This window comes from Schistocerca piceifrons, chromosome X (genome assembly GCF_021461385.2).
Source record: "Schistocerca piceifrons isolate TAMUIC-IGC-003096 chromosome X, iqSchPice1.1, whole genome shotgun sequence".
NCBI classification, from domain to species: Eukaryota; Metazoa; Arthropoda; class Insecta; order Orthoptera; family Acrididae; genus Schistocerca; species Schistocerca piceifrons.
Window position 1 is genome coordinate 218929613 of NC_060149.1, and position 26767 is coordinate 218956379.

Genomic DNA, 26767 nt, shown 5'->3' on the forward strand with positions numbered 1-26767 from the left:
CTATTATATGATCCTTCCCTTTCTATGTTGCAGTTTCAGCAACAATAACAGTGCTTCGTTTGCTAGTGTTAAATAAGTAACACAAACTTACAAACGAATTATCTGTTGGCAGGTAATGCAGTGTTATTGCCAGCATTATCACTGTAAAAACAGCATTACTCGAAAGCTTATCATGTGAAAAATAGAACACACGTACGCAGTGTTTCAAGAATATCAAATTCTAGCCTCAACATATTGTGGAATTTTAAAACAAATTTTCATAATCATGTAGCATATCTCACAGTATAGCACTACTGTTTTCTAAATACCTCTCTATCCATAGTCATCTTATTTACGTATTATAAAAAACGCAGCACATATTGTTGAGTACAGAAGCTCATGTATGCGGACTGGTCAACCACTGAAGATAACTGTGGACACGAGGGAGCGCAACCATGTCTTCCTAGCGCACGTTCAAACAATTCTGATGAGTCCTCTGTTACGAAGCGTCTGCACAGCTGCACAGGATGTGGTCCATCTGTCTCCATCCATATGGATATTCTGACATACCTTACAGTGTGTGGCTTAGGCAAGATATCACTTGTGTCACTAACATATTCTCTCTTCTCGTTCCATTTGGGAATGGTGTGTGGTCAGAAAGACAGTCTAGACAGCACCGTATGAACTCTAATTTCTCTTATTTTCTGGCCGTGGTCATTATCAAAGACTTATGTGGGAGTAACATGTTGCCCGACATTTCTTGGAACGCGCTTCTCTGAATTTCAGCAGTAAATCTCCTCTAGATAGACAAGGCCTCTCTCGTAAAAACTGCCACTGGAGTATGTTCAGCATCTCCGTAAAGCATTCGCACCGACAAGACGATCCCGTGGTGTCTCTCTTCGTTGGATTCAATCTCTCTCTCTCTCTCTCTCTCTCTCTCTCTCTCTATCCCCCTCTGCCTCCGCTGTTAAACTTACGCGGTGGTGGTCCTAGACTGATAAACAGTACTTGAGAATCGGCCAAACGAGTATTTTGTGCGCTGTTTCTTCAATGATAAATCACATTAGGGAAATCCCCATCGCAACCCCCCCCCCCTCACACACACACACACACACACACACACACACACACACACACACACACACACACACACAGATTTAGTGGTAAGATGTCCCAGTGGATAGCCAGTCAAAAACACAGATCAAGCATCAAAAAGGAATAAAGTGTACTGAAATGTGAAAATAAGCAAAATAAAACAGTAAACACTCCTAACTTAACAACTATAGTACTGAGCGCAGATGAAGGCCGGCACGGTAGCTCAGCGTGTTTGATCAAATGGCTCTGAGCACTGTGGGACTTAATATCTGAGGTCATCAGTCCCCTAGAACTCAGAACTACTTAAACCTAACTAACCTAAGGACATCACACACATCCATGCCCGAGGCAGGATTCGAACCTGCGACCGTAGCAGTCGCGCGGTTCCGGACTGCGCGCCTAGAACCGCTAGACCACCGCGGCCGGCGTGTTTGATCAGAGAGCTGACTTGTCTCTGTAGTAAAAAAACTGAGTGAAGGGGTCAGAATGCAGACAAGCACACAAGGTAGCTCAGCGTGTTCGGTCTGCGGGATGGCTGGCCTCTGTAATGATAATAAAAAATAAAAAAACTGAGTGACAGGATCAACAACGAACTTCAACGGATGTCACGTGACATCCGCTACAACCAAATATAAAAAAAAGAAAAAAAAACACACACACACACACACACAGCGAACTTCAACGGATGTCATGTGACGTTCGCTACGATCAAATACGACAAAAAAAGTGGTCACGGTGTTGGACTATAAAGCAGACGATCGGGATTGGAACTACATTGTACAATTTGTTTTTATTTATGCACAACATTATAAACATGTCCGAAAGAACAGACGCCATATCCGTATAAGTATATAGTTCTGGCAGTACCGGCCATGACCTTCCTCTTCTGTGTCGATGCACACATATTACCCGAACTCTTACGGGACTTGGTATGAATGTCTTCCACGAGTAATGAGTGTGTTGGGTAGGGACACTACGAATGTAGTGTGTGGACATATAAGGGGAGAATGTGGGTCTCGCGGGAGACGTGCGTGAGATAGTCCCTTCAGTCGCACTATCCTCTGTGCCCTCGGTGGCTCAGATGGGTAGAGCGTCTGTCATGTAGGCAGGACATCCCGGGTTCGAGTTCCGGTCGGGGCACACATTTTCACCTGTGCCCGTTGATATATATCAAAGCCCGTCTCCAGCTGAAGGTATTAATATATAATTCTAATTTCGTTCCATACTATACATTGGTTATAGAATATGAGTCATGTGGTAAGGACACGGCACCGTCGCAAATAAACGTGATGAATAGTGAAACCAGGCGATATACCATATAGACGTCTCACAGAAATGAAAACGACACATAAACGAGAGTAAACTATGTCGCAACATAGGAATTCACGAGTCAAAACTTCTAAAACGGAAGTTGAAAACCGTTAAAAACGTGTAGTGACAGAGCACAGAGATACTGTGTGGTTGTGAAACTGCTGTGTTCATTTGTTGCAGCTGATATAACAAACTATTATGTTTTCATCATTTGGGAGTATTCAAATTCACACGAACACCTAAATCGTGCAAGGCGGCATATCTCACTCACTCACCAGGCGTACAAATTAGGTGCGTCGGTAAAAGATTCCTATAATATGACCCATGTACTGTTACTAATGCCGTGTATGACACACCAGACGTGTTTTCCGGTGGAGGATTCGATTGACTTGTCGCCTTATAATCAAACGTTTGCAGTTCCCATTCGACAGCCACTTCCTTTCGCCTCCTAATACAGCAGATGTGCAGAATCAACTGTCATAGGTCCCTTTCTAACACCTCGCTATTACAAACGGACGTTACACCAGGCACAGACACGAATTTGAATACAGCGAACAGCGGAAGAAAAAAAGTTTTTGGTGCGAGGGATGTTTGAACATGGCTCGCCCGTTTGGCAGTCCAACACCGTGACCACTTAACCACGACGCCATTGCTCACTCAGGCTCCTCTATATTGCACTTCCTGTCCTTGGACCGGTTTTTTTTTTTCAGTTCAGTACATCTTATCCCTGTTTTCATGCTTGATCTCTTGATCTGTGTTCAGTTTCTGACACAGGCTGTCCACTGGGGGCCCTCTTACCACTAAGTCTTGGGATGGGCTGGGGTTAGGTGGGGGACGATGGGGAGCTTCCCTTGTTAGTATTTTACTGCTGTTCCTGTCTCCAGTGAGTTTTCACCAATAGCGTAATGTAACGTTAATAGCTCTCTCCGCCTATACACCTGCAGTTTTTTATCTGTAAGTAAAAGGAGGGGAAAGAAGTGACTGCATGGATGTAAACATACGATTTCCCCACCTCATCATTACAAATAACGTAAATTTGGGATGCTTTCTTGTTCCTGAAGAGAGAGGTAGCACGATTAACATTGGATGGCTCTACAAACAACGAAAAAATACCATTAACGATCTTGACTAGAATTGTAAAACTACCGTAGTCAAATGGCTCTGAGCACTATGCGACTTCTGAGGTCATCAGTCGCCTAGAACTTAGAACTAATTAAACCTAACTAACCTAAGGACACCACACACATCCATGCCCGAAGCAGGATTCGAACCTGCGACCGTAGCGGTCGCTCGGCTCCAGACTGTAGTGCCTAGAACCGCACGGCCACTACGGCCGGCAACTACCGTAGCCTATCGCAAGTAAGCGTAGACTACGGTAGACTTCCTCGTAGCCTTGGCCAATTATGATCGTAATCGCGTTACTTGTAGGTTAAGTGTGCTGCATCCGTACCCAGTCTGTTACATAAAAATAAACAGTATTTTAGTGAAATTGGAATTTCCAATGTTTAATGCACGTTTTATTCAAAAATTGTTGATTTGTAACGTAAAACAGAGATGCTATAGTAGAAATAAAGAGAAACAATACAAGCTTATCATGTAGCTCCAGAAAACGCAATTTTCTTAAAAAAGTGAAAATAAAAAAAATAGCAAAACAGAAACATATCAAACACCATTTGATTACTTCGTCAAGCTTATATAAAACATTTCTGTTAATCACAAACAACGTTGGCACTTATCAATTAATAACAGAAAACTCTCGCCCTCAATCATGATGAACGTTCCACTGAGTACAAAACAAAAATATTTATGCAGATTTTTTATATTTGTGCATGTAAACGGCACTTGCGTCGAAAGTAATTGCTTTGGTTACATAAAAGGGCAGAATTTATGCGTTAAACTATTTTTTATTGCTTATAAAATGGACTTTTATATTTGATGAGGATATAAAATACACAATGGACCAACAGTGTACAATGTGCGGTTCAAATTACGTACAGAACAGGCAGACAGACAGACAAACAGATATCGTCGGCTCCCAGTTTCTCTCTGATAAATTCATCTGTGTTTCTTCCCTACCAATGCTACCAGTGCTACAGCATTTACGTACTGTACCGAAACTAGTGAACGGTAGTTTTAGAAGAGCGCAACTCTAGCCTTGGTTCAACTAATTACGATGCGGTTGTGGAAAAAAGGTTAAAAATCCCATCCCATTTAAGGGCCTAAAGAGACGGTGGGGAAGGAAGAAAAGTGTGTAACGGAGTGAGGCAGCCTGGCGGAAGAACGCAGTCGTAATGTCGCCTGTCCTTTCCTCTCCGGCGCGCGGCGCCTCCTATTTCCGAGATTATTCACATTTGCATGATTCTGCCGTGCTGACTGAATAAACAGCCTCCCGAGCGCGCGGAGTCTGCATCACTGTCAACACTGTTGTAACTCGGGGAATGGTATACACAGAACTTTGTTGCGAAACCTGGAAGCCTGCTGCTACGAATGGTTAAGCAATACACAAAAATATAATGCAAATATGCTACTCCGATTCTACCACACTGTTGGGGCTTGGCAGAGATAAAAATATACCTACAATTAGGTATGCAACAACTCTGAACAGTAAAATGATGTGCTGAAAAATCGTGAATTTAAGTAGTATCATCCATCCTCTGAATTTGTACATGATGACGCTGTTCTTAAAACGAAAAGTTTTCGCCGTCAGTGACAACTTATGCGATAGTGTGCTGAAAATAATGCCTCAGAATTTTTTGTGTGAAAACTCTTAAAGCTTTTTAATGAAACAAACGTTAGTAACATTCTACATCTATTCTTCTGTCTACATACACTCCTGGAAATGGAAAAAAGAACACATTGACACCGGTGTGTCAGACCCACCATACTTGCTCCGGACACTGCGAGAGGGCTGTACAAGCAATGATCACACGCACGGCACAGCGGACACACCAGGAACCGCGCTGTTGGCCGTCGAATGGCGCTAGCTGCGCAGCATTTGTGCACCGCCGCCGTCAGTGTCAGCCAGTTTGCCGCGGCATACGGAGCTCCATCGCAGTCTTTAACACTGGTAGCATCACGCCCCAACATCGTGCAGCCCGCCTCCAGTGGTGTCGCGACAGGCGTGAATGGAGGGACGAATGGAGACGTGTCGTCTTCAGCGATGAGAGTCGCTTCTGCCTTGGTGCCAATGATGGTCGTATGCGTGTTTGGCGCCGTGCAGGTGAGCGCCACAATCAGGACTGCATACGACCGAGGCACACAGGGCCAACACCCGGCATCATGGTGTGGGGAGCGATCTCCTACACTGGCCGTACACCACTGGTGATCGTCGAGGGGACACTGAATAGTGCACGGTACATCCAAACCGTCATCGAACCCATCGTTCTACCATTCCTAGACCGGCAAGGGAACTTGCTGTTCCAACAGGACAATGCACGTCCGCATGTATCCCGTGCCACCCAACGTGCTCTAGAAGTTGTAAGTCAACTACCGTGGCCAGCAAGATCTCCGGATCTGTCCCCCATTGAGCATGTTTGGGACTGGATGAAGCGTCGTCTCACGCGGTCTGCACGTTCAGCACGAACGCTGGTCCAACTGAGGCGCCAGGTGGAAATGGCATGGCAAGCCGTTCCACAGGACTACATCCAGCATCTCTACGATCGTCTCCATGGGAGAATAGCAGCCTGCATTGCTGCGAAAGGTGGATATACACTGTACTAGTGCCGACATTGTGCATGCTCTATTGCCTGTGTCTATGTGCCTGTGGTTCTGTCAGTGTGATCATGTGATGTATCTGACCCCAGGAATGTGTTAATAAAGTTTCCCCTTCCTGGGACAATGAATTCACGGTGTTCATATTTCAATTTCCAGGAGTTTATTTGCAGCCCTCTCCCGCAAGAGGACTCTGAATTATTGCGAGTAACATGGCGGTGTGTAACATAACTATGTCAATGCGTGTAAAACAACGCGCTGCAATCGAGTTTTGAATTCGGAGATTCCGTCCACATTTTATGGAGCACTCTCTCTTTCAGCATGGAAATACCAGACCGCACACGAACGTCTTTGATTCATGTTGTCGATCATCCTCCGTACAGTCTCGACTTGACCTCACCCCATTTTCCTATGTTTCCAGAACTGAAGAAACATCTTCGAGGACTTCACTTTGATAGTGATGAAGCGGTGCAAGCAGACGTGAGATTATGGTCCCGTCAACAAAAGTCAAACACTTGGCAAAATGCTTCAAATGGCTCTGAGAGCTATGGGACTTAACATCAGAGGTCATCAGTCCCCTAGAACTTAGAACTATTGAAACCTAACTAACCTAAGGACAGCACACACATCCATGCCCGAGGCAGGACTGGAACCTGCGACCGTAGCGGTCGGGTGGTTCCAAACTGAAGCGCCTAGAACCACTCGGCTACAAAGGCCGGCGGACAAACAATTACTGACCCATAGATCCATATTACTTTTACAATGAAAGTAAAGTACGATTCATCCACAAAGGAATTCGCTCGCAAAACCGATGTTGGACCGATTATTGAATAGTTTTAGCCACTCTGGATCCCTTTCCAAGCCGAATCAACTGAGGTAATGGGAAGTTTTAAATAAACGGGTACGATTTGTCACTGGCTTTAATAACAAAGAGCATAACAGAAATGCTCAACGTCCTGTAGCGAAATGGTACAGTAAAGCGTTCATTCTGAAATTTCAGAGCGAGTACGTTCGAAGTCGAGTAACATGTTACACCCTGAAACTTACTACGGTATGATGGTGAAATCGGAAAAATTCAGACCTGCACAGCAGTAACGATAGCAGTTTTTCCCCACACATCTTCTGATGATGGACCAACACGATACTAATAGACCATGTGCCTCCACCACAGATCGTGAGGTGGCTTACGTACTTTCTCTGGTGTTCAGACAGATATTTGCAATTTCGTTTTTGCAGCGCGTAGTAGGTGTCAGCCCCAACAAGTCCTGCTCATCATGTCTTTCATACGACGTCTATCGTCTATGGAGTGCGTCGGTTTGTTTCCCGATTCAAACAAAATTATTTTTAAATCGTAATTTTACGTGCCCATTCGATAGAGCTCTAGCGTATTATTCTAGTGTGATATTCTTTTTATCGTCATGTATTAACAGGAATAGTTAAAGACAAAGAACAAAAAGTACTGCAGCAGCGACTGAGCAGCCCGGCGCCTTTGCGTGGCAGTAGCAATCAGCGCGGGCCAGGGCAGCGATAACACTGCTCGAGTACTAGTTATTCCTAGTGTTTTACTGCTCCTGTTAATACGAGGGTCACTTCAAAAGAAATGCACGCTATTTTTTTAATCCATCTTTTCTTCTACGTGTTTGGAAGTTTTACAGTGTGTAGATACATCCTTTAGGAACAATATTTTCATTTCTCCACATAATTTACATCCCTCTCAACTGCGTTACGCCATCTTGGAACCAGCGCCTGTATACCCGCTCGGTAAAATTCTGGATCAACCTGTTGGAGCAACTGTTTGGCAGCGTGCACAAGGGAGTCATCATCTCCAAATCTTGTTCCACGAATAGAGTCTTTCAGTTTCCCAAAGAGATGATAGTCACATGGAGCCAGGTCAGGACTGGAAGGCGGGTGTTCCAGTGTTGTCCATCCGAGTTTTGTGATCGCTTCCATGGTTTTTTGACTGACATGTGGCCGTGCATCGTCGTGCAACAGCAAAACATCCTGCTTTTGCCGATGTGGTCGGACACGACTCAGTCGAGCTTGAAGTTTATTCAGTGTCGTCACATGTGCATCAGAATTTATGGTGGTTCCACTTGGCATGATGTCCACAAGCAAGAGTCCTTCGGAATCGAAAAACACCGTAGCCGTAACTTTTCCAGCTGAAGGTGGGATATTGAATTTTTTTTTTTTTTTCTTGGGTGAATTTGCATGATGCCACTCCATTGATTGCCTCCTCGTCTCTGGTGAAAAATGATGGAGCCATGTTTCATCACCTGTCACAATTCTTCCAAGAAATTCATCTCCACCATTCTCGTACTGTTCCAAAAGTTCGCTGCATACCGTTTTTCTTGTTTCTTTGTGAGCCACTGTCAACATCATGGGAACCCCCCCCCCCCCCCCCCCCCCTGGGACAAACCTTTTTTTTAACGCCAACACTTTCAGTATTCTGCAAACACTTCCTTCCCCTATCCCAATGTAGCGTGACAATTCGTTCACTGTGATGCGTCTGTCAGCAGTCACCAATTCGTTAACACTGCACATTGTCTGGAGTGTGTGCAGTTCGAGGCCTGCCGCTGCGAGGACAATCCTCAATATTGCCGTGCCGGCTTTCATCACGTAACCTGCTTGCTCACCAACTAACTGTACTGCGATCGACAGCAGCGTCTCCATACACCTTTTTCAACCTCTTGTGGATGTTTCCCACTGTCTCGTTTTCACAGCACAGGAATTGTATGAGAGCACGTTGCTTCTGACGAACGTCAAGTGTAGCAGCCATCTTGAAGACATGCTGTGACAGCGCCACTCACGGGAACAGGTTGAACTAAGTCTGAAAACAAGCGGGAAGGATGTATCTATACACTGTAAAACTTTCACACGTGCAGAATGAAAACTGCATTTTTACAAAAATAGTGTGCATTTCTTTTGGAATGACCCTCGTACATATCGGTAAAACGGCTTTGTAACTGGAAACAAATTGACGTTTTCCATCGACGCTGGGCGTCTCATGAAAGACGTGATGAGCAGAGTTTGTTTGGGCTGACTCCAGCTACGCGTTGTAAAAACAAAACTGCAAGTATCTGCCGTAACACCAAAGAAAATTGGTCTAACGACTCTTCGGAAAGACTACCTGTATATATGAGCAGAAGTCTGGAAACTTCTCGAGTTGTAGTTGACGCTCCAACGAGAAAGAGCTTCAGGAATGCAACGCCTTAAACGAGATCTGAGAAAAAAACAAATCAAATCCTCGCGATGAAAGAGAGAGTGCGGGAACCTGCAGTGCTACACAGTGGGCAAGCTGCCAGCCCAAGTGTTCTACCGCAGCCTTGATGTGATCGTTCTGAACAGGTGCCTCGCCCCGTAACATACCCGAGGCCGTTGCTTCGGGATCTGGACTGTACGAGCGCAGCAGATTTCCGGGAGGTGTCGTACTCTGCTGTCTACTGAGAGAAAAACTGCACTTCGATGTTGTCGACTAATGCCTCCGGGCCCCCAAAACTGGTCAACAAACTGCACGCAGATTGGCCATATGCTTACCCTCCACATAAGCACATACGAAAGGCTACACTGTGAGATGTAACCATTATAGAACACTGCGGATCATAATCTGTTGTAACCATAGATTGTATTCGCTGCTGTAAATGTACGCGTCGGAAGAGAGATACAGTTAACCCACTCGACAAATGACATAGTCACGACACCTGGATCCGGAGTGCAGTAGGACCCTGTGTCTTCTACCAACGGCAAATTGGAGGTACTCCGGCATCAAAATTGGAGCCGTTAAGCATAACGTCCAGTAATTACACTTAATGTGTTGACTTATTAAAAAACCAATAAAACAATGCCAAAGTCTTTAACCATTCTGACGCTTTATAATTTCATTTATCAAAAATTACCCAACAAATGAATCAAATTACTATAACGAATATCGGCGGAGAAAGCCGAGCTATCATGGAATTGCACCCTGCGCGGGCAGGTCGGTAACTGTCATAGTCTAGTACTAGTTTCTTCTGTTTTTAATCAGCCATTGCGTCGTGAATATGTTGACTAGTCACCAGTCAGCCTTGCCGAAGTGAACTTGCAAGACTCACGATCAAATGGACTAGCTATTCTCCGGTGCGTGAAAGTGATGTGAACGATAATTTTGCTTCCAGAAACGTTAAGCCGATCACAAAAGATTCGGACGAAAAGGCGGCGACATCGTGTTTAACATTTGTGGTGCTCGAGACAGTATGATCACGCCTCACGATCATTACAATGGCTGACGAATTTCCACTGCCTCTCAAATAGGACTGATAGTGGTATATTACCTGATGTAAGTGTTTACTTACCTTACTTGGAAACATAAAGAAGGTGGTATCCCTTTTTCTTAAAGTATAAACTTGGAACATTACTGTAGGGAGTAGTAGCAATCCCAACTAACCCAAAAACAACAGTCACTGATTTGAAAGAAGAAAAATGTTACAAGCCGCGACCTACGGAGAAGAATTTCAATGGAAACAACGAGACAGCTTCAGAAGCGGGCCTCGTTTCAACCAGCGAACGACTGAGAAGAGACTGATAGGATGAACTCTTCCAGCTTATTCAATGTAGTCCTCTACATGCAACTTCGCGTAAGGGGTAAATTACGGTGTTGTATTTAGACACAGTATTGTATCGCGGCAGGAAAATTCCCGATGTCGATCTTTTGCAATAGAAGAGACCGGTAACGGATAACTGCTAGAAGGTGACGCAGTGTTTAGAATACTGGACATTTATTCAGAAGGAACGAGATTCGGATAAGTTTCCAGTTATCTACATTTTAGATTTCTTTTATGGTTTAGATCTCTTCAAACGAATTCCTGGATAGTTTCTTCGACAACAAGCGATGGTCATTTCCCGTCCTCACGCAACAAACCTACTGATGGTTCAAAATGGATCTGAGCACTATGGGACTTAACATCTGAGGTCATCAGTCGCCTAGAACTTAGAACTAATTAAACCTAACTAACCTAAGGACATAACACACATCCATGCCCGAGGCAGGATTCGAACCTGCGACCGTAGCGGTCACTCGGCTCCAGACTGTAGCGCCTAGAACCGCACGGCCACTCCGGCCGGCAGGTACGTGGGTTGTTCGGAAAATAAGGAACGATCGGTCGCGAAATGGAAACCACAGTGAAAATCAAAACTGTTTTCCTTGCACATTTAGCTACACCTTCCAGGTACTTCTCTACATAGTCACCGCTCCGACTTAGACATTTGCGCAGCGTTATACCAAATTTCCAACACCATCGTCATAGAAGGCAGCCACCTGTGCTTTCCGATAATTCTCTACGGTGGTCTATAGCGCGTAGCCTGCGCCCAAGTATTGTCTTCGTATCCAGCGCTTCATGTGAACAGATATGATACTCAGGACGAGCCAATTAGGGTTGTGTTGTGGGTGATCGAACACTTCCTGCCCCTGCAGAGTGCGGCTGAGAATTGCCATGAAGAAGGAAGTGCGTGGCAGTTAGGTGGGCTGCATCCATTAAGGCGAAGCCTGTCAGTGGGCCCTCCTACTTGGCGGGAGACATCATTGTTCTAGGCACCTTTACTCGCTCACAGTGCTCTCACAACTGAAGAGAGCGTCTTGATGCGATCGACGGGCATACTAGAGACACTGCCCAAAACGTATGTGAAAAGCCTCGTCGGATTTTCTCAGTGGTTTCCATTTCGCTACCGTTCGTTTCTCACTTTCCGAATAGCCCTCGAACTTCACACCCTGAATGACGATGAGCGAGGCCAAACACGATAGCCTCTTTTTGATTCTCTGTCACGTCCTTACATTTACCCATGTTTCTGTACAATGTCCGCTTGGAACACAAATGGTTCCCTGCTCGCTACTGCCTTATGCTCACTTAGAGGCAGTGAGAGCGCGGTTGAGCACGTGACTCATTCGTTGCGCCATTTGCAGGAACTTAACGAATGATCTGTGTTTTGTAAACCCTCGTCGCCAGTTTTGTACAGGTCTCGTCGCTACTGCTGTGGAGGAAGAGTTTGCGAGTTCGTGGAACGTCTTCTGGTGCAGTACACCGCTAAGACGATTTCTCCTTGCCATTCTTACACAGCTATGCCCCAGGGTCAGGTAACAAAATAGGAGAACGAAAGCTCTACAACACTCCAACAAATTAGTAAAAAAACCACACAAACGCGTTAAAAAGTTAGTTATCTTTGTGAACTGTTGAATGATTGAGTCTGCAACACAGCATGTAATATAACAGAAATATAGGCCTTCAATGAAGTGCAAATAATCCTAGTTAAATTTCACAGTGCATAGCAACTGCAATTTACGCCAACTGTCTGTTCACTTTTAAGAGTTCACTAAACGACATTCCCTGCCAAAGTCAACTGTTGGCGATGGTCTATCACCAAGTGGACGAGAGATGCTCTTCTATCTTCCGAGTAGTCTTTTGTCCGTTGTCGTCCGGTCATTAGTGGATTGTACTCGGGCGGCAATTGGCCGAGGCGAAGTCGGTACCTTCATCTTCAGCGCCGCCCGTGGCGCTGGTGGGAACTCGCGCAAGTGGTGAATCTATGGCACTGGCAACAGCTCGCATCTTTGCGCCTGTGGTGCATTTAACCCGGCTGTGTTTTGTTCGGACGTCGCAGCACTGTGCGTGCGCACTGGGATGACTAAATTATGTAAATATGCAGCGACGTAAGTAACCGAGGTAAGATAGAGAGCATTTTAATATCCTGTCTGCGCCGGGTACATTAGAAACAGAGCAACAGCACATACACAGGAGGAATGGCGAAGGATGAGGGCAAGGTCAGTTAAAGCATCCACTCAGCGGTAAACTTAAACTTGATCGCAGTCCAAAACGAGAAGGTTGGAATCGGACATAGAACTTGCCCAGCATTCGTCAAAATCATGGAAACTTACAGCAGGCTGGCCGGGAGGGAATCTCAGTATTGCTCCCCAAATTAGTGGCCGTTTACCTTCATTGCATCATCTCATTCAATAACCTGAAGTCATCATTTTTATGTATTTACTTCTTTGTTGAAAAGCGAACTGACCTTACATTTTAAGTCAAATGTTTGCGTATGTTGGATAACAAGAGATGAGCTCTGACAGCACAGATGACTAATTCACTAGCAAGTGACATTTTTGTGAGGGGTGTCCAGTCTCGCTGGTTTATGGTGCTAATTTTTATTTCTTTCACTTTCTCTTTTACTTCAGATCTATTATTATTTAGTGACCTGTTACAACGTGTGTGAAATTATATTCATTATACATTTTTAAAGTTACCGTAAAGCATGGAGCGTGGATTGCTACTTTCGTAGATATTGTCTAGATGGATTGACATATATACAACATCGTTTGCAACTTTATTTTGACTGTCATTCTATATTTGTTTAATAAGGTGATAATATGTTATGACAGTCATCTGATAGTCCTGGAGTTACCATGTCGTATACGTACAAACTGTCAAATTACTGTCATAACATATTAACACATGAATTCAACAAATACAGAACGACGGTCAGTATAAAGTTGTCAACGTGGTACATGTATGTCGATCCATCTCAACGTAGACAATGTATACGAAAGTAGTAATCTATGCTCAATGTTCTACCGTAACATAAATATGCATAATGAAAGTAATGACACACACATTGTGCTGCAAATCACTCGATAACGCCAATTTAGTCGAAACAGGTCTCTTGTGAATGTGAAAGAAATAAAAATTAATATCACACAGCAGCGCGTCTGGACACTCATTACAAATATGTCACTTCTTGACTTATACTACGCTGTAGGAAATAAGTTAATTAGCATTCAGATATCACAATAAAAGCGATACACAATAATCGCCCGAACAAGCTCTGAATATCTGCCCACAGAATTGGTTTCCGACCATATGCCTGCCCAAGATGTCAGCGTATTAAAACTATGAATATCCACACGACTCTTCTAAGAACATTCCAACCATTATGGTTTGGCCGGCCGTTGTGACCGAGCGGTTCTATGCTCTTCAGTCCGGAATCGTGCTGCTGCTACGGCCGCAGGTTCGAATCCTGCCTCGGGCATGGATGTGTGTGATGTCCTTAGGTTAGTTAGGTTTAAGTAGTTCTAAGTTTAGGGGACTGATGACCTCAGACGTTAAGTCCCATAGTGCTCAGAGCCAATAACCACAGCGCATATGTTGAGCTTGTTTGGTAATGCCAGAAATGTCAAACTGTTATATGTTGCTTGTTTACAGTATCAGTCACTTTCCAAGCATGCTGTTAAGAGAAGCTTGTGCCCTTCAACGGTGGCGTTACAGCGCCAAAGACAGGCAATATCTTGATAGTATAGTTTCTGCAGTGGTATGATCCTTTCCGCAAGAAATGTTGATCAGGCCGTCAAGACACCATCTGCTTCGTATTGCAGTTTGGGAAAATAAAATTAGTCACGATAGTGCGCTAAGGCGAAAAAAATCTAACAGAACTGCGAGAGATGTGCACGCGCCCAAGCTGTGTTATCGCTTCGCACTGCCTCCCCTGCTGGAGCGTAACTGATAACATACCACTGTCTCAAGCGTAGGTCCTACGAGCCACGGAAACAGTACTGCTCGGTTGGTCAGCTGATGGCCTCCACTGCCTGTGTGACGTCCGCGCTTGAAGGCGTAACAGCTGCCGGATGACTTGTCCGGATTTATCACCCACAAACAGGCCCCAGTCTTTTGTCATTTGGTATTATGGTTCAAATGGCTCTGAGCACTATGCGACTAAACTTCTGAGGTCATCAGTCGCCTAGAACTTAGAACTAATTAAACCTAAGTAACCTAAGGACATCACACACATCCATGCCCGAGGCAGGATTCGAACCTGCGACCGTAGCGGTCACGCGGTTCCAGACTGAAGCGCCATTAACCGCACGGCCACACCGGCCGGCTGGTATTATGGCACGCCGGGGAAGTTGTCGTTATCCCGCATAAAACCACTGCTGCAAGAACACGCAAACAAAGAGAATAAATCGATTACTTCGCTGATGTTCCTCCCCTGTGCGTTATGTACACACGAACCGTGTGAGTAACTAAAACCGGGTAACCACAGCAGGGTGGTCTCAGGTTTAAAATACATCCACAATTTAAAAAAAATCAAATGTGTGTGAAATCTTATGGGACTTAACTGTTAAGGTCAACAGTCCCTAAGCTTACACACTACTTAACCTAAAATATCCTAAGGACCAAAACACACACACACGCCCGAGGGTGGACTCTAACGTCCGCCGGGACCAGGCGCACAGTCCATGACTGCAGCGCCCTAGACCGCTTTTTTAAATATATATATAAATCTCATTTTGTTCGTTTTCGTTCGTTTCATCTGCTCGGGGCGGACGTCGCAAGACATCCGTTTCAGTTCGTCGTTGATCCATTAACTCAGTTTTTTTTATTACAGAGGGCAGTTGACCCTCTGACCGACCACGCTGAGCTACCGTGCCGGCTATCCGCTCGGCTAATCCCGCGCGGCTATCCACAATCAAAATGGTTCAAATGGCTCTGAGCACTATGGGACTTAACTGCTATGGTCATCAGTCCCTTAGGACTTAAAACCACTTAAACCTAACTAACCTAAGGACATCACACACATCCATGCCCTACGCAGGATTCGAACCGGCGACGCAGCGATAGCGCGGTTCCAGACTGTAGCGCCTAGAACCGCTCGGCCACTTCGGCCGGCTTATCCACAATCCCATGTTCTCTGGGGGTTTATGGAGTTTTCATCTCAGAAGGGGAAAACAAAAGTGAATTACTACTGCGTGACGCCTAGATCTGAAGAGCAAAGGGTACAGTTGGTTTCACGCTGAAAAACATCGCTAACAGTACATAATAAAAGATATGGCGCGTGATATCAAGCGAAACAAGGATTTAGATGAAACTTCCTGGCAGATTAAAACTGTGTGCCGGACACAGGACTGGCGGAATTGGAGCAGTGAGGACGCGTCGTGGGTCGTGGTTGAGTAGCTCAGATGGTAGAGCACTTGCCCGCGAAAGGCAAAGGTTCCGAGTTCGAATCTCGGTCCGGCACACAGTTTTAATCTTCCAGGAAGTTTCATGTATCATCATATCAGCGCACACTGCGCTGCAGAGTGAAAATTTCATTCTGGAAGGATTTAGACATCTGAAGATAGGCACAGGTACCAGGAACCGAATGTGGCACGAATAAGGAAGAATTTTGGTAAAATTGCTCCTACTGGCACTTAATTTCGGCTACATTAATTCAGAGTACCACAGTGAACGAGATGCAACTGAGCTCTTAACCCGACTATTAAACATGTGAATCAGAGACACTTTTGAAAAAATGGTTCAAATGACTCTGAGCACTATGGGACTTAACTTCTGAGGTCATCAGTCTCCTAGAACTTTGAACTACATAAACCTAACTAACCTAAGGACATCACACACATCCATGCCCGAGACAGGATTCGAACCTGCGACCGTGGCAGCAGCGCGGTTCCGGCCTGAAGCGCTAGAACCGCTCGGCCACAGCGGCCGGCTGAACGTTGGCTAATCATTGATGTCACCTGAGTAACAAATCCATCAGCGACATTTCACCCCTTACAAAGCTTCCCAGTTCGGCTGTTTGTGATGCAACTGAAATGGAAACGCGAAGGAACAACTAAAACTAAACCAAGTACAAACACACCTCACGTACTGATGAATTACTGCGGAGGGTGGTTGTACAAAATCGGATGTAATGAGTATAAGGAATCATTCGTGATTATCAAAGTGCTACCAGCGGTCTAGCTAGCACAGTCACCGTGCGCTAGGTACAACGGTCGAGCGGCTGCTCGTAAGCCACACATTTCTGTAACAATGCGACGCCACTGGACATTGAATGATTAGAAACGAATTATTCCGAGTGATGAACCACGCTACACACTCTGGCAACCTGATGGAAGAATTCGGTTTGGCGAATGTCTGAAAAACGTTACCTTCTACCTACCATGCGTAGAGCCAACAGCAAATTACGGAGGAAGTGGTGTTATAGTATGGGGATGTTTTTCGTAACTTACGGTATGGTGCCTTTATCGCCCTTAATAAAACGTTAAATGCGGAAGAATGTTAACTCGTTTTGCAGCATTGTGTACCGCATATTGTACAGGAACAGTTCGGAGACGATAACTGACTTTACCAGCACGACAATGCATCCTGTCATAAAACAGTATCTGCAAAGCTATGGGTTGTGGACAGTAACTTTCCTAACTTAGACTGGCTTGTCTGGAGTCCCGACTTCAACCAAATGACACCGTTGGGATGAATTGGAACGTCCACTTCGCTCCAGGTCCCAGAGTCCAATATCGGCTCTTGAGGAAGAATGGGCTGCCATTCGTTCTTGGACATTTAGACACCTCACTGAAAGTGTCCCTAACAGAGTTCAGGCCATCATAAAAGAGAGGGATGAACACATCCAACATTAATGTCCACTAATAGTGTTCGGATACTTTTGATCAGATAGTATATGCAAGAACGATCTTCGGTTTGCAAGAAGATTAAACAGTGAGGTTTGTTGGATTGTTAACAAATCGGTGTAGTCCTACATAAGCGTGTATGAGCTGTTAGCACGATGGCAGTGTTCCATTTCACACCAAGCCTTTATTTTTTGCAGAAGAAATAACTAAATAAAGTTACAGTAAGACCTGTCGCTTATATGGAGAACTCCGTTGGTTCAAATGGCTCTGAGCACTATGGGACGTAACTTCTGAGGCCATCAGTCCCCTAGAACGTAGAAGTACTTAAACCTAACTAACCTAAGGACATCACACACATCCATGCCCGAGGCAGGATTCGAACCTGCGACCGTAGCGGTCACGCGGTTCCAGACTGTAGCGCCTAGAACCGCTCGGCCACCCCGGCCGGCAACTGCGTTGGTAACCTTGCCTTGTACCTCCTCTCACAGATTAATCATAACAACCTTGCTGCTCAATCCTTAACATTTCCGTATAGCATCACGAACGAGCTATACGATGTTGCTAAAACGCATGAGCCAATTCTCGTTAACCGCTTCTACAACAATGATTCACTCTAACCTTTTACTTATGAGACTCAACCATGCACCATTGAACCAAAACTGACGCTTTAATTCGTTTCATACATCTTCTTCCCAGTATCAGCTTCTTCGAACCATGCAGTCAGCGACTGCTTCCGAAGGTACCACAGTTTCGCTTGCATTTTACAGCAAAGTTTATTAAACATGCACGTTTTTCCAGCGTTATCCTCAATTTACTGCAGTCTAGTCGGGCCAGAAGTTTCGGAAGCTCTCATGCGTTTCAGAGCAGTGAACAAGCTGAGACCCTGATTATTGAATAAACTCGCCTTTTTTTCCAATGCCGATATGGTAATCGTTAACGGTTCTTCAATACAATAATACCTGTAACTGCTACGCACATAGTCCGTAACAGATGCGACGTGTGTTGCCGATTTTTCTTCGCGACTTCGCAGCATGGACGAAGCCTCAAAAAACTGGCACGTGGATAATCATTACGTGTCTAGTACGACAACGTTCCGCTGGTTTACCGTCTGCAGTAAGAGATTTCGAGTTTAATGGTGGTCATTCGCTCGGATTACGCTGCACCTACTGCGTATTATCCTTCCAGCAGCAACTCCAGACGTAGCACCCGAGGAGCAAAATAAAAGCTCTAAAGACTGTCTCTTTAGATGGCTTCTACGTCGCAATATGTCAAGAAAGGGTTGAAGGGGGAATTCGGCGTAAAGGGTTTTAATAAGATCTGCCAGGAAAATGTCTGTCTTCCTTCATGGTCTCTACAGTTTAAGAGAGGAGTAGTGTTTTGTATGTGCTATCTGTCCTGAACGGAAGAAAGTTGTCAGCAGAAAAAAAGAAAAACCATGAGAGGGTGGAGGGACGCAACGAGAACTACAGCAAGGAACAATTCTTCAATTACGTTCAGCGAAGTTCCATCACGCCTGTAAGTGTCGAGTACGAATGTAATTTATATTAAGAACGCGACAGAGTCTCGGAGGTGCTCACCAAATTCCAGTGGCAGTCGCTGCAGGAGAGACGTTGCACATCACGGTATGGTCTACTGTTCAAATTCCAAAAATGGCTCTAAGCACTTGGGACTTAACGCCTGAGGTCATCAGCCCCTGGCTTTAGAACTACTTAAACCTAACTAACCTAAGGACATCACACACAGCCATGCCCGAGGCGGGATTCGAACCCGCGACCGTAGCAGCAGCGCGGTTCCGGACTGAAGCGCCTAGAACGGCTCGGCCACTGAGCCCGGCTAAAATTCCGAGAGCGTAGTTTCCTAGACGAGTCAATCAACGCGTATCTCTTCCTCCTATGCGTATCTCGCTATTAAACCACGAAGAGCTCACACAGAGGCATACCGACAATAAACCTTCCCGCGAACCATTCGCATAATGAGCATGATAAATTCTAGAAGATTTCAGTGGGCAGCCCGTCTGATGAGAATGAAAGAGGACCAAGTGGTTTCAAGAATATTCACGGAGAAATCATTTGGTAAGAGACTTAGGGGAGACCCAGAAACACATGGGCAAATGAAACTAAAACAATATGCAACAGTACGGGTATAAATAGCAAACCAAAAAATGCTCCTTGCGGAGCACAAGAAAGGCGAAAATGCTTCTGTTTCAATTAAGAGACTGCTGTAAAGTAGGTTACCAGCTGCCTCATTCTATCTTCCTCAGCAACTTTAAAAATTTCCCAAACATTTTGGCACGCGAATATACTTGTGTTCCGTTCCTCAATGGTCGTTTCCTTCCCCTTGTGGCCCATTCTGCTGTTCCACGGTACCCACGTCCGAGTGCTGTTGCTTCACGGCCGCCACACGACTACGCAAGTGTGGAATGCACTCCGGGACTGCGTCAGCCGTTTGTTTGGTTGAAAGTAGTCCACTGTACAAATACATTTTGCCCTGTCGTAGACTGTGCAGAGTGTAAAATATTTTATTTTCCCAGAATAGATTCGTGGCATACGGGAAGCTTCGTTACCAAGAACACGGTTATCTGACGCTACATCGTCGTACTTATTCGTATCGGCGCTGTGGGTGATTTACTATCCCAACACACCATCGTAGTTTGTTACCACCTGCTGTATGAATATTTAGTTCCATGACTATGTATACAATGGGGCGAAAGAGGAGGACGGCTCACCGGTCTTCTCGCTGATCATGAGGAAGCTGCGGCGCACGTCCCCGTAGGCGGCGACGAGCGCGTGGAACTGGGCGTCAGTGTAGTGCAGTGGGAGCCTGGCGACGCAGAGCATCATCTCGGTGGGTGTGGGCGCGACGGGCACGCGCTGCCCCCGCAGCAGGAAGACGCGCTCTCGCTCCCAATCCTCCAGCAGGTCCGGCTCGTCCAGCGAGGCGCGCGCCACACCGGAGCCCAGCCCGCTCTGCAGCTGCACCGAAGACACCGGCAGCTCCGACAGCAGCTCGCGGATCTCCTGCGGGAACAAGACAAAACACGTATAAACTCAGCGGCTTCTTTTTAAAGCTTTCTTGTCTGTCTGTCTGTCTTGTACAAATTTTGCAACTGATTTTAAACTAACTTTCCAATGAACTCGGTACTTAGCTCAGAACTGGATGAATGTACAATATTAACACTCTTTCTTGCCGATCTGTTCGGTAGGGGTGGACATGGCGAGTGGGGAGCAGAGAAGTTTCGTACGGCTCGGGATCTCGGCTGTCCCGCATGACTGGAGTGTTGTGTGGGTAGTATCTGAATGCGTTCCTGATGGTATGTGAGCGGACGAACACGGCTGAGCGTAAAAAACGAGGATGATGGGGGGGGGGGGGGGGGAGGAGATAAGGCAGAGGAAGAGATGTGTACACATACATAGGCAGAGTCACGGGTAAAATTCTAGTATGTAAGTAAGTATTTAAAAATTAATCGTCAAATTGTTTAAAATACGTTGAAAAATTTCACTACACGAGACTAAAAAGCAGAAAATATTTAAATAAAAATAAGTTTTTATAGTATGTTTTTCAATCGTACTAGAAAGTTTAAAAGTAATTTCTCCTAGCCTCATACAGATAGCCCTGAAAATTTGGGGTTGTGAGTTTTTAACAACATTGACAATACTAATAAGATTTGTAAGGAAAAACATGGGGCGCATGCAACAGGTAATAGGAGTTGAACTATACACGCATCAGTTGTGCAAGCATCCCACGTTTTCGTTTAAAAAATCTTGTAGCTACTAAAAATTCACCAGCACCAATTCTCCAGACTTGTAAGGGTTTAGGAATCTGTATGGGATCAGCATTTCAGATGGGGCCTGCAATTTGTATGGGATTAAAATTATTTTGTGACTGACATATTGTAATGTTGAAGAGAGGGAGAGGAAGAGAGGGGGAGAGAGAGAGTGAGTGGGGGGAGGGGGGGAGAGGGGGGGGGGAGAGAGAGAGAGAGAGAGAGAGAGAGAGAGAGAGAGAGAGAGAGAGAGAGAGAGAGAGAGGTGGGGGAGGGAGAGAGAGTGGGGAGGAAGAGAGAGGGGAAGAGGATTAAGGGGAGGGAGAGGAAGAGAGGGGAGGGAGAGATAGAGAGGGGAGAAGGGGGGGGCGTGTTGCCGGCGTACAGCCAGCGAAATTTTACAAGGCGCTGCAAGCAACCTACAAAACAGGCAACACTGTGAGCACGTGGCGCTCGAGAAAGAGCTACCACTGGGTGGTCCCTCCCATTCGACTCACTGAAAAGTCACTCGCAACGTAATTTTCATCGGAGTGTCGCAGTATTTGTAGGCTTGGCAATCTGTACGGGACTAGGAGGAATTATTTTGTACTTTTTAGTCCGATTTAAGAATTGTTATTATAAAATTTTATTTTTATTTAAATAATTACTTCCAAGGATCTAAGGGCATGAAAGGGAGGTATCAACTGAGCTAAGTAGATTGGGTGATTGGTTGGCCAGCTGGTGTTAAGGACTCAACAGTGAGATGATGTGTCCCTCATTCATGGGATAGCCCACCTGGAGTTGGTGGCGTCAGCCAGAAATCTCATCAAATTCTGATAGTATATACGACTGGTAAAATCTACACACACAAAGTAACATTCCTGATTATGTTGAGCTCCACAGCTGACTGATACTACTATTACTGATGGAAGAGAACCATCACAGCCATATTAATACGTATTTATTGTGTCACGACCGGTTTCGTTCCTTTAGACCATTATCCGATTGACGGGTTGTATCAATACCATGACACAAAAGGTCCGGTAGTCATATGTAACGGTAGAGACAAAATTCGGAAACGATGATCACATAAATATCTGTCGACCGCCTGGAGAAGCTTGGCAAGCAGTAAGTGCATGCGACACAGCGTTCTGTGTACAGTAGACTGTAGAATGGCACAGAGAGTACTCGTCGTTTCCACATGTTGCATCTAACTTGCCAGACCTTTTACATAACGACAATGGTAGAACTCAGCAATCGGATGATTTTCTAAAAAATTAAATCGGTCGTGACACAATAAATGTGTGTTAACGCTACTGTCACAGTTTTCATTAATCATTAGTATGATTGATGGCAAATTGATACCAGAGATGAGAAATAGTTGCACGAGAGATAAAAGTACAGAGTGGCTATAGTTAAAATTTCGCTAGTTGAGCCAGTTTAGAACGATAACTATTTACCTTATGGGTAGCCAACTTTATAGGAATGAGTTCAGACTGTGTTGCAGGATTTGCGTTGTTAGTTGTGTTAAGTTTCATGACTTGCCGTCAGGCGCCTATACTGGTACGGCGACATAGGGCTGAAGCGCAAGCACCTGTCTCCATTACAGTAGCATAAAGTCAACATGGGTCTGGACAAATTGAGCTGGAATCTACTCGTAGAGCTGTTGTATCAAAACAACAGGGAAAGAGCTGCTGCTCTTCGCAAGTGTCGACGCACTTAAAGGAATATGATGTCCTCTTTCCTTCCGCAGTGGGTTTGAAGAACATGATTCGGAAGTTTGAATTAACTGGCGATTCGGGAATTGCTCCTGGGAGAGGTTGAAGGAGCTACTGTTGCCATAGTTGATAATGATGCTTCAAGCAGTGCTCGAGCTGTGCCACGACAACTGGACACCCCATGGAACACCGTTCGAAAAATGCGGCGAAAAATTGTGAAATGTTATCTCTAATGCGGTTCTATGCACGCCACGGTTCTACATCTGCATACATAATCCGCAATCCACCATACGGTGCGTGGCGGAGGGTACCTCGTACCACAACTAGCATCTTCTCTCCCTGTTCCACTCCCAAACAGAACGAGGGAAACATGACTGCCTATATGCCTCTGTACGAGCCCTAATCTCTCTCTTATCTTATCTTTGTGGTCTTTCCGCGAAATGTAAATTGGCGGCAGTAAAATTGTACTGCAGTCAGCCTCAAATGCTGGTTCTCTAAATTTCCTCAGTAGCGATTCACGAAAAGAACGCCACCTTTCCTCTAGGAGACTCCCACCCGAGTTCCTGAAGCATTTCCGTAAGACTCGCGTGATGATCAAACCTACCAGTAACAAATCTAGCAGCCCGCCTCTGAATTGCTTCTATGTCCTCCCTAAATCCGACCTGATAGGGATCCCAAACGCTCGAGCATTACTCAAGAATAGGTCGTATTAGTGTTTTATAAGCGGTCTCCTTTACAGATGAACCACATCTTTCCAAAATTCTACCAATGAACCGAAGACGACTATCCGCCTTCCCCACAACTGCCATTACATGCTTGTCCCACTTCATATCGCTCTGCAATGTTACGCCCAAATATTTAATCGACGTGACTGTGTCAAGCGCTACACTACTAATGGAGTATTCAAACATTACGGGATTCTTTTTCCTATTCATCCGCATTAATTTACATTTATCTATATTTAGAGTTAGCTGCCGTTCTTTACACCAATCACAAATCCTGTCCAAGTCATCTTGTATCCTCCTACAGTCACTCAACGACGACACCTTCCCGTACACCACAGCATCATCAGCAGACAGCCGCACATTGCTATCCACCCTATCCGAAAGATCATTTATGTAGATAGAAAACAACAGCGGACCTACCACACTTCCCTGGGGCACTCCAGATAATACCCTCACCTCCGATGAACACTCACCATCGGGGACAACGTACTGGGTTCTATTACTTAAGAAGTCTTCGAGCCACTCACATACTTGGGAACCAATCCCATATGCTCGTACCTTAGTTAGGAGTCTGCAGTGGAGCACGGAGTCAAACGCTTTCCGGAAGTCAAGGAATATGGCATCCGTCTGATAACCTTCATCCATGGTTCGCAAGATATCATGTGAAAAAAAGGCGAGTTGCGTTTCGCAGGAGCGATGCTTTCTAAAGCCGTGCTGATGCATGGACAGCAACTTTTCTGTCTCAAGGAAATTTATTAAATTCAAACTGAGAATATGTTCGAAAATCCTGCAACAAACCGATGTTAAGGATGTTGGTCTGTAATTTTGAGGATCCGTCCTCCTACCCTTCTTATATACAGGCGTCACTTGCGCTGGTTGAGCAACGTTCCTAACCTGATACGTAAATGTGGTACGCAATTAACAAAATTTTACTCTCTCGCGTGGAAATGTAAATGTGTGTCAATAGTTTATTCGCTATTTCTCTTCCACATGCCCTTAAAAATGTTTCCCAAAGTTTCATTTTCCTACGATCAGTAGTTTTCCATGGGGCCTCTCAAATAGTGAAAGTTTCATTCTGACAACGCAGGACGTTCCTCGGGCCGGTCTGCAGGCCAGACCGACGTAGGGCTACGGCAGTGACAAAGTAAACTATTTCTTTCCTAACCTCCTTACGAGTTCAACGTCTCATTCATTCATTCATTCATTATGAAGACATTTGAACTCCGTTTTTCGTGAAGACAATGCAAAGTTGCCATATATGAAATGGAAATCAATCCTCACCGTCATGGTTCTGATGTTAGCTACTTGGTGTGCATATAGTGAGTGTTCGATGATAGGCGACGAGAAATGAATGAAGAGTGAAGCACTAGGTATTTACGTTTCGACAACTCTGCAGTAATGAGCAAGCAAAACAGCATTGTACACATGGAGTGAACCAAATGCGATTGTCCACTGCTGACAGACCTCGTACTCACCAGGCCATCCACATTTCGGTTTTTCGAGGTTTCCCAAAATTACCTCAGGCAAATGTCGGGATGGTTTATTTTATAGGGTCACGACAGATCAGAGCTTGCGCACTGTGTCCAATGAGCTCTATGACCTTTTCGTCAGCACCACACTAGAGCGTAAATCACGTAAGAACGTTGCCACCTAGACTAACGGTAACTGTATTACAGCTTCAACGAAATACCCCGTAAGATCGAACGACCCTGCAATCTGGTTGAACATGTAGTATCACTGCCACAGATGCTACCACAACGCCGCGCCAACACAAGGTTGGCAGCCCGTCTGCCGAGCACAGCGCACTCTAGCGGGCTGTGCAGCTCGGCGGAACTGGAGTGTGCCTCGTTCACTTCTTAGCTAGATTTCAACCTAGGCAAACGCACTTTCATAATCGGCCCTCAGCCGGTCCTGTTTGCATTGATTCTCTAAGGAGGGCCCATCAGGCTTAGTCCCTGAGGATATGTTGTATTAGTTCATGGTATTCCATGTTTTCGAGATTGTTAGTTCATAGCCGCAGCTGCAGTCCTACAAACTACTGAAGATAAGTGATTTTCATTGTACTATGTGTTTCTTGAATAGTAATCCTTCTCTCTAACAGTGTGCCGTACCGCATATTATTGCAACCTTGACTCCTTCAGCTCCTATCAACTCGGCCTCCTACTTATTTGCATTTAGTAACGAGCTGAAAACACCCACGCGTTTTGTGCCTCTAAACAGTGAGACACAATAGAACAAACCGTGGGGACATCTACATCTACATGATTACTCTGCAATTCACATTTAAGTGTTTTGCAGAGGGTTCATCGAACCACAATCATACTATCTCTCTACCATTCCACTCCCGAACAGCGCGCGGGAAAAACGAACACCTAAACCTTTCTGTTCGAGCTCCGATTTCTCTTATTTTATTTTGATGATCATTCCTAACTATGTAGGTTTGGCTCAACAAAATATTTTCGCATTCGGAAGAGTAAGTTGGTGACTGAAATTTCGTAAATACACTCCTGGAAATGGAAAAAAGAACACATTGACACCGGTGTGTCAGACCCACCATACTTGCTCCACACACTGCGAGAGGGCTGTACAAGCAATGATCACACGCACGGCACAGCGGACACACCAGGAACCGTGGTGTTGGCCGTCGAATGGCGCTACCTGCGCAGCATTTGTGCACCGCCGCCGTCAGTGTCAGCCAGTTTGCCGTGGCATACGGAGCTCCATCGCAGTCTTTAACACTGGTAGCATGCCGCGACAGCGTGGACGTGAACCGTATGTGCAGTTGACGGACTTTGAGCGAGGGCGTATAGTGGGCATGCGGGAGGCCGGGTGGACGTACCGCCGAATTGCTCAACACGTGGGGCGTGAGGTCTCCACGGTACATCGATGTTGTCGCCAGTGGTCGGCGGAAGGTGCACGTGCCCGTCGACCTGGGACCGGACCGCAGCGACGCACGGATGCACGCCAAGACCGTAGGAGCCTACGCAGTGCCGTAGGGGACCGCACCGCCACTTCCCAGCAAATTAGGGACACTGTTGCTCCTGGGGTATCGGCGAGGACCATTCGCAAC

At 45.5% G+C, this 26767-nt stretch overlaps 1 protein-coding gene across 2 annotated transcripts in view; it reads right to left on the reverse strand.

The window, feature by feature from the left end:
• The window catches only part of LOC124721857 (ribonucleoprotein PTB-binding 1-like), a 364884-nt gene that overhangs the window by 78317 nt on the left and 259800 nt on the right, over positions 1–26767 (reverse strand). For both annotated transcript variants that reach the window (XM_047246992.1, XM_047246991.1), the window contains exon 2: positions 20238–20529. In XM_047246992.1, coding sequence (XP_047102948.1) covers positions 20238–20529 — 292 coding nt within the window. The remainder of the gene's footprint in view (positions 1–20237; positions 20530–26767) is intronic.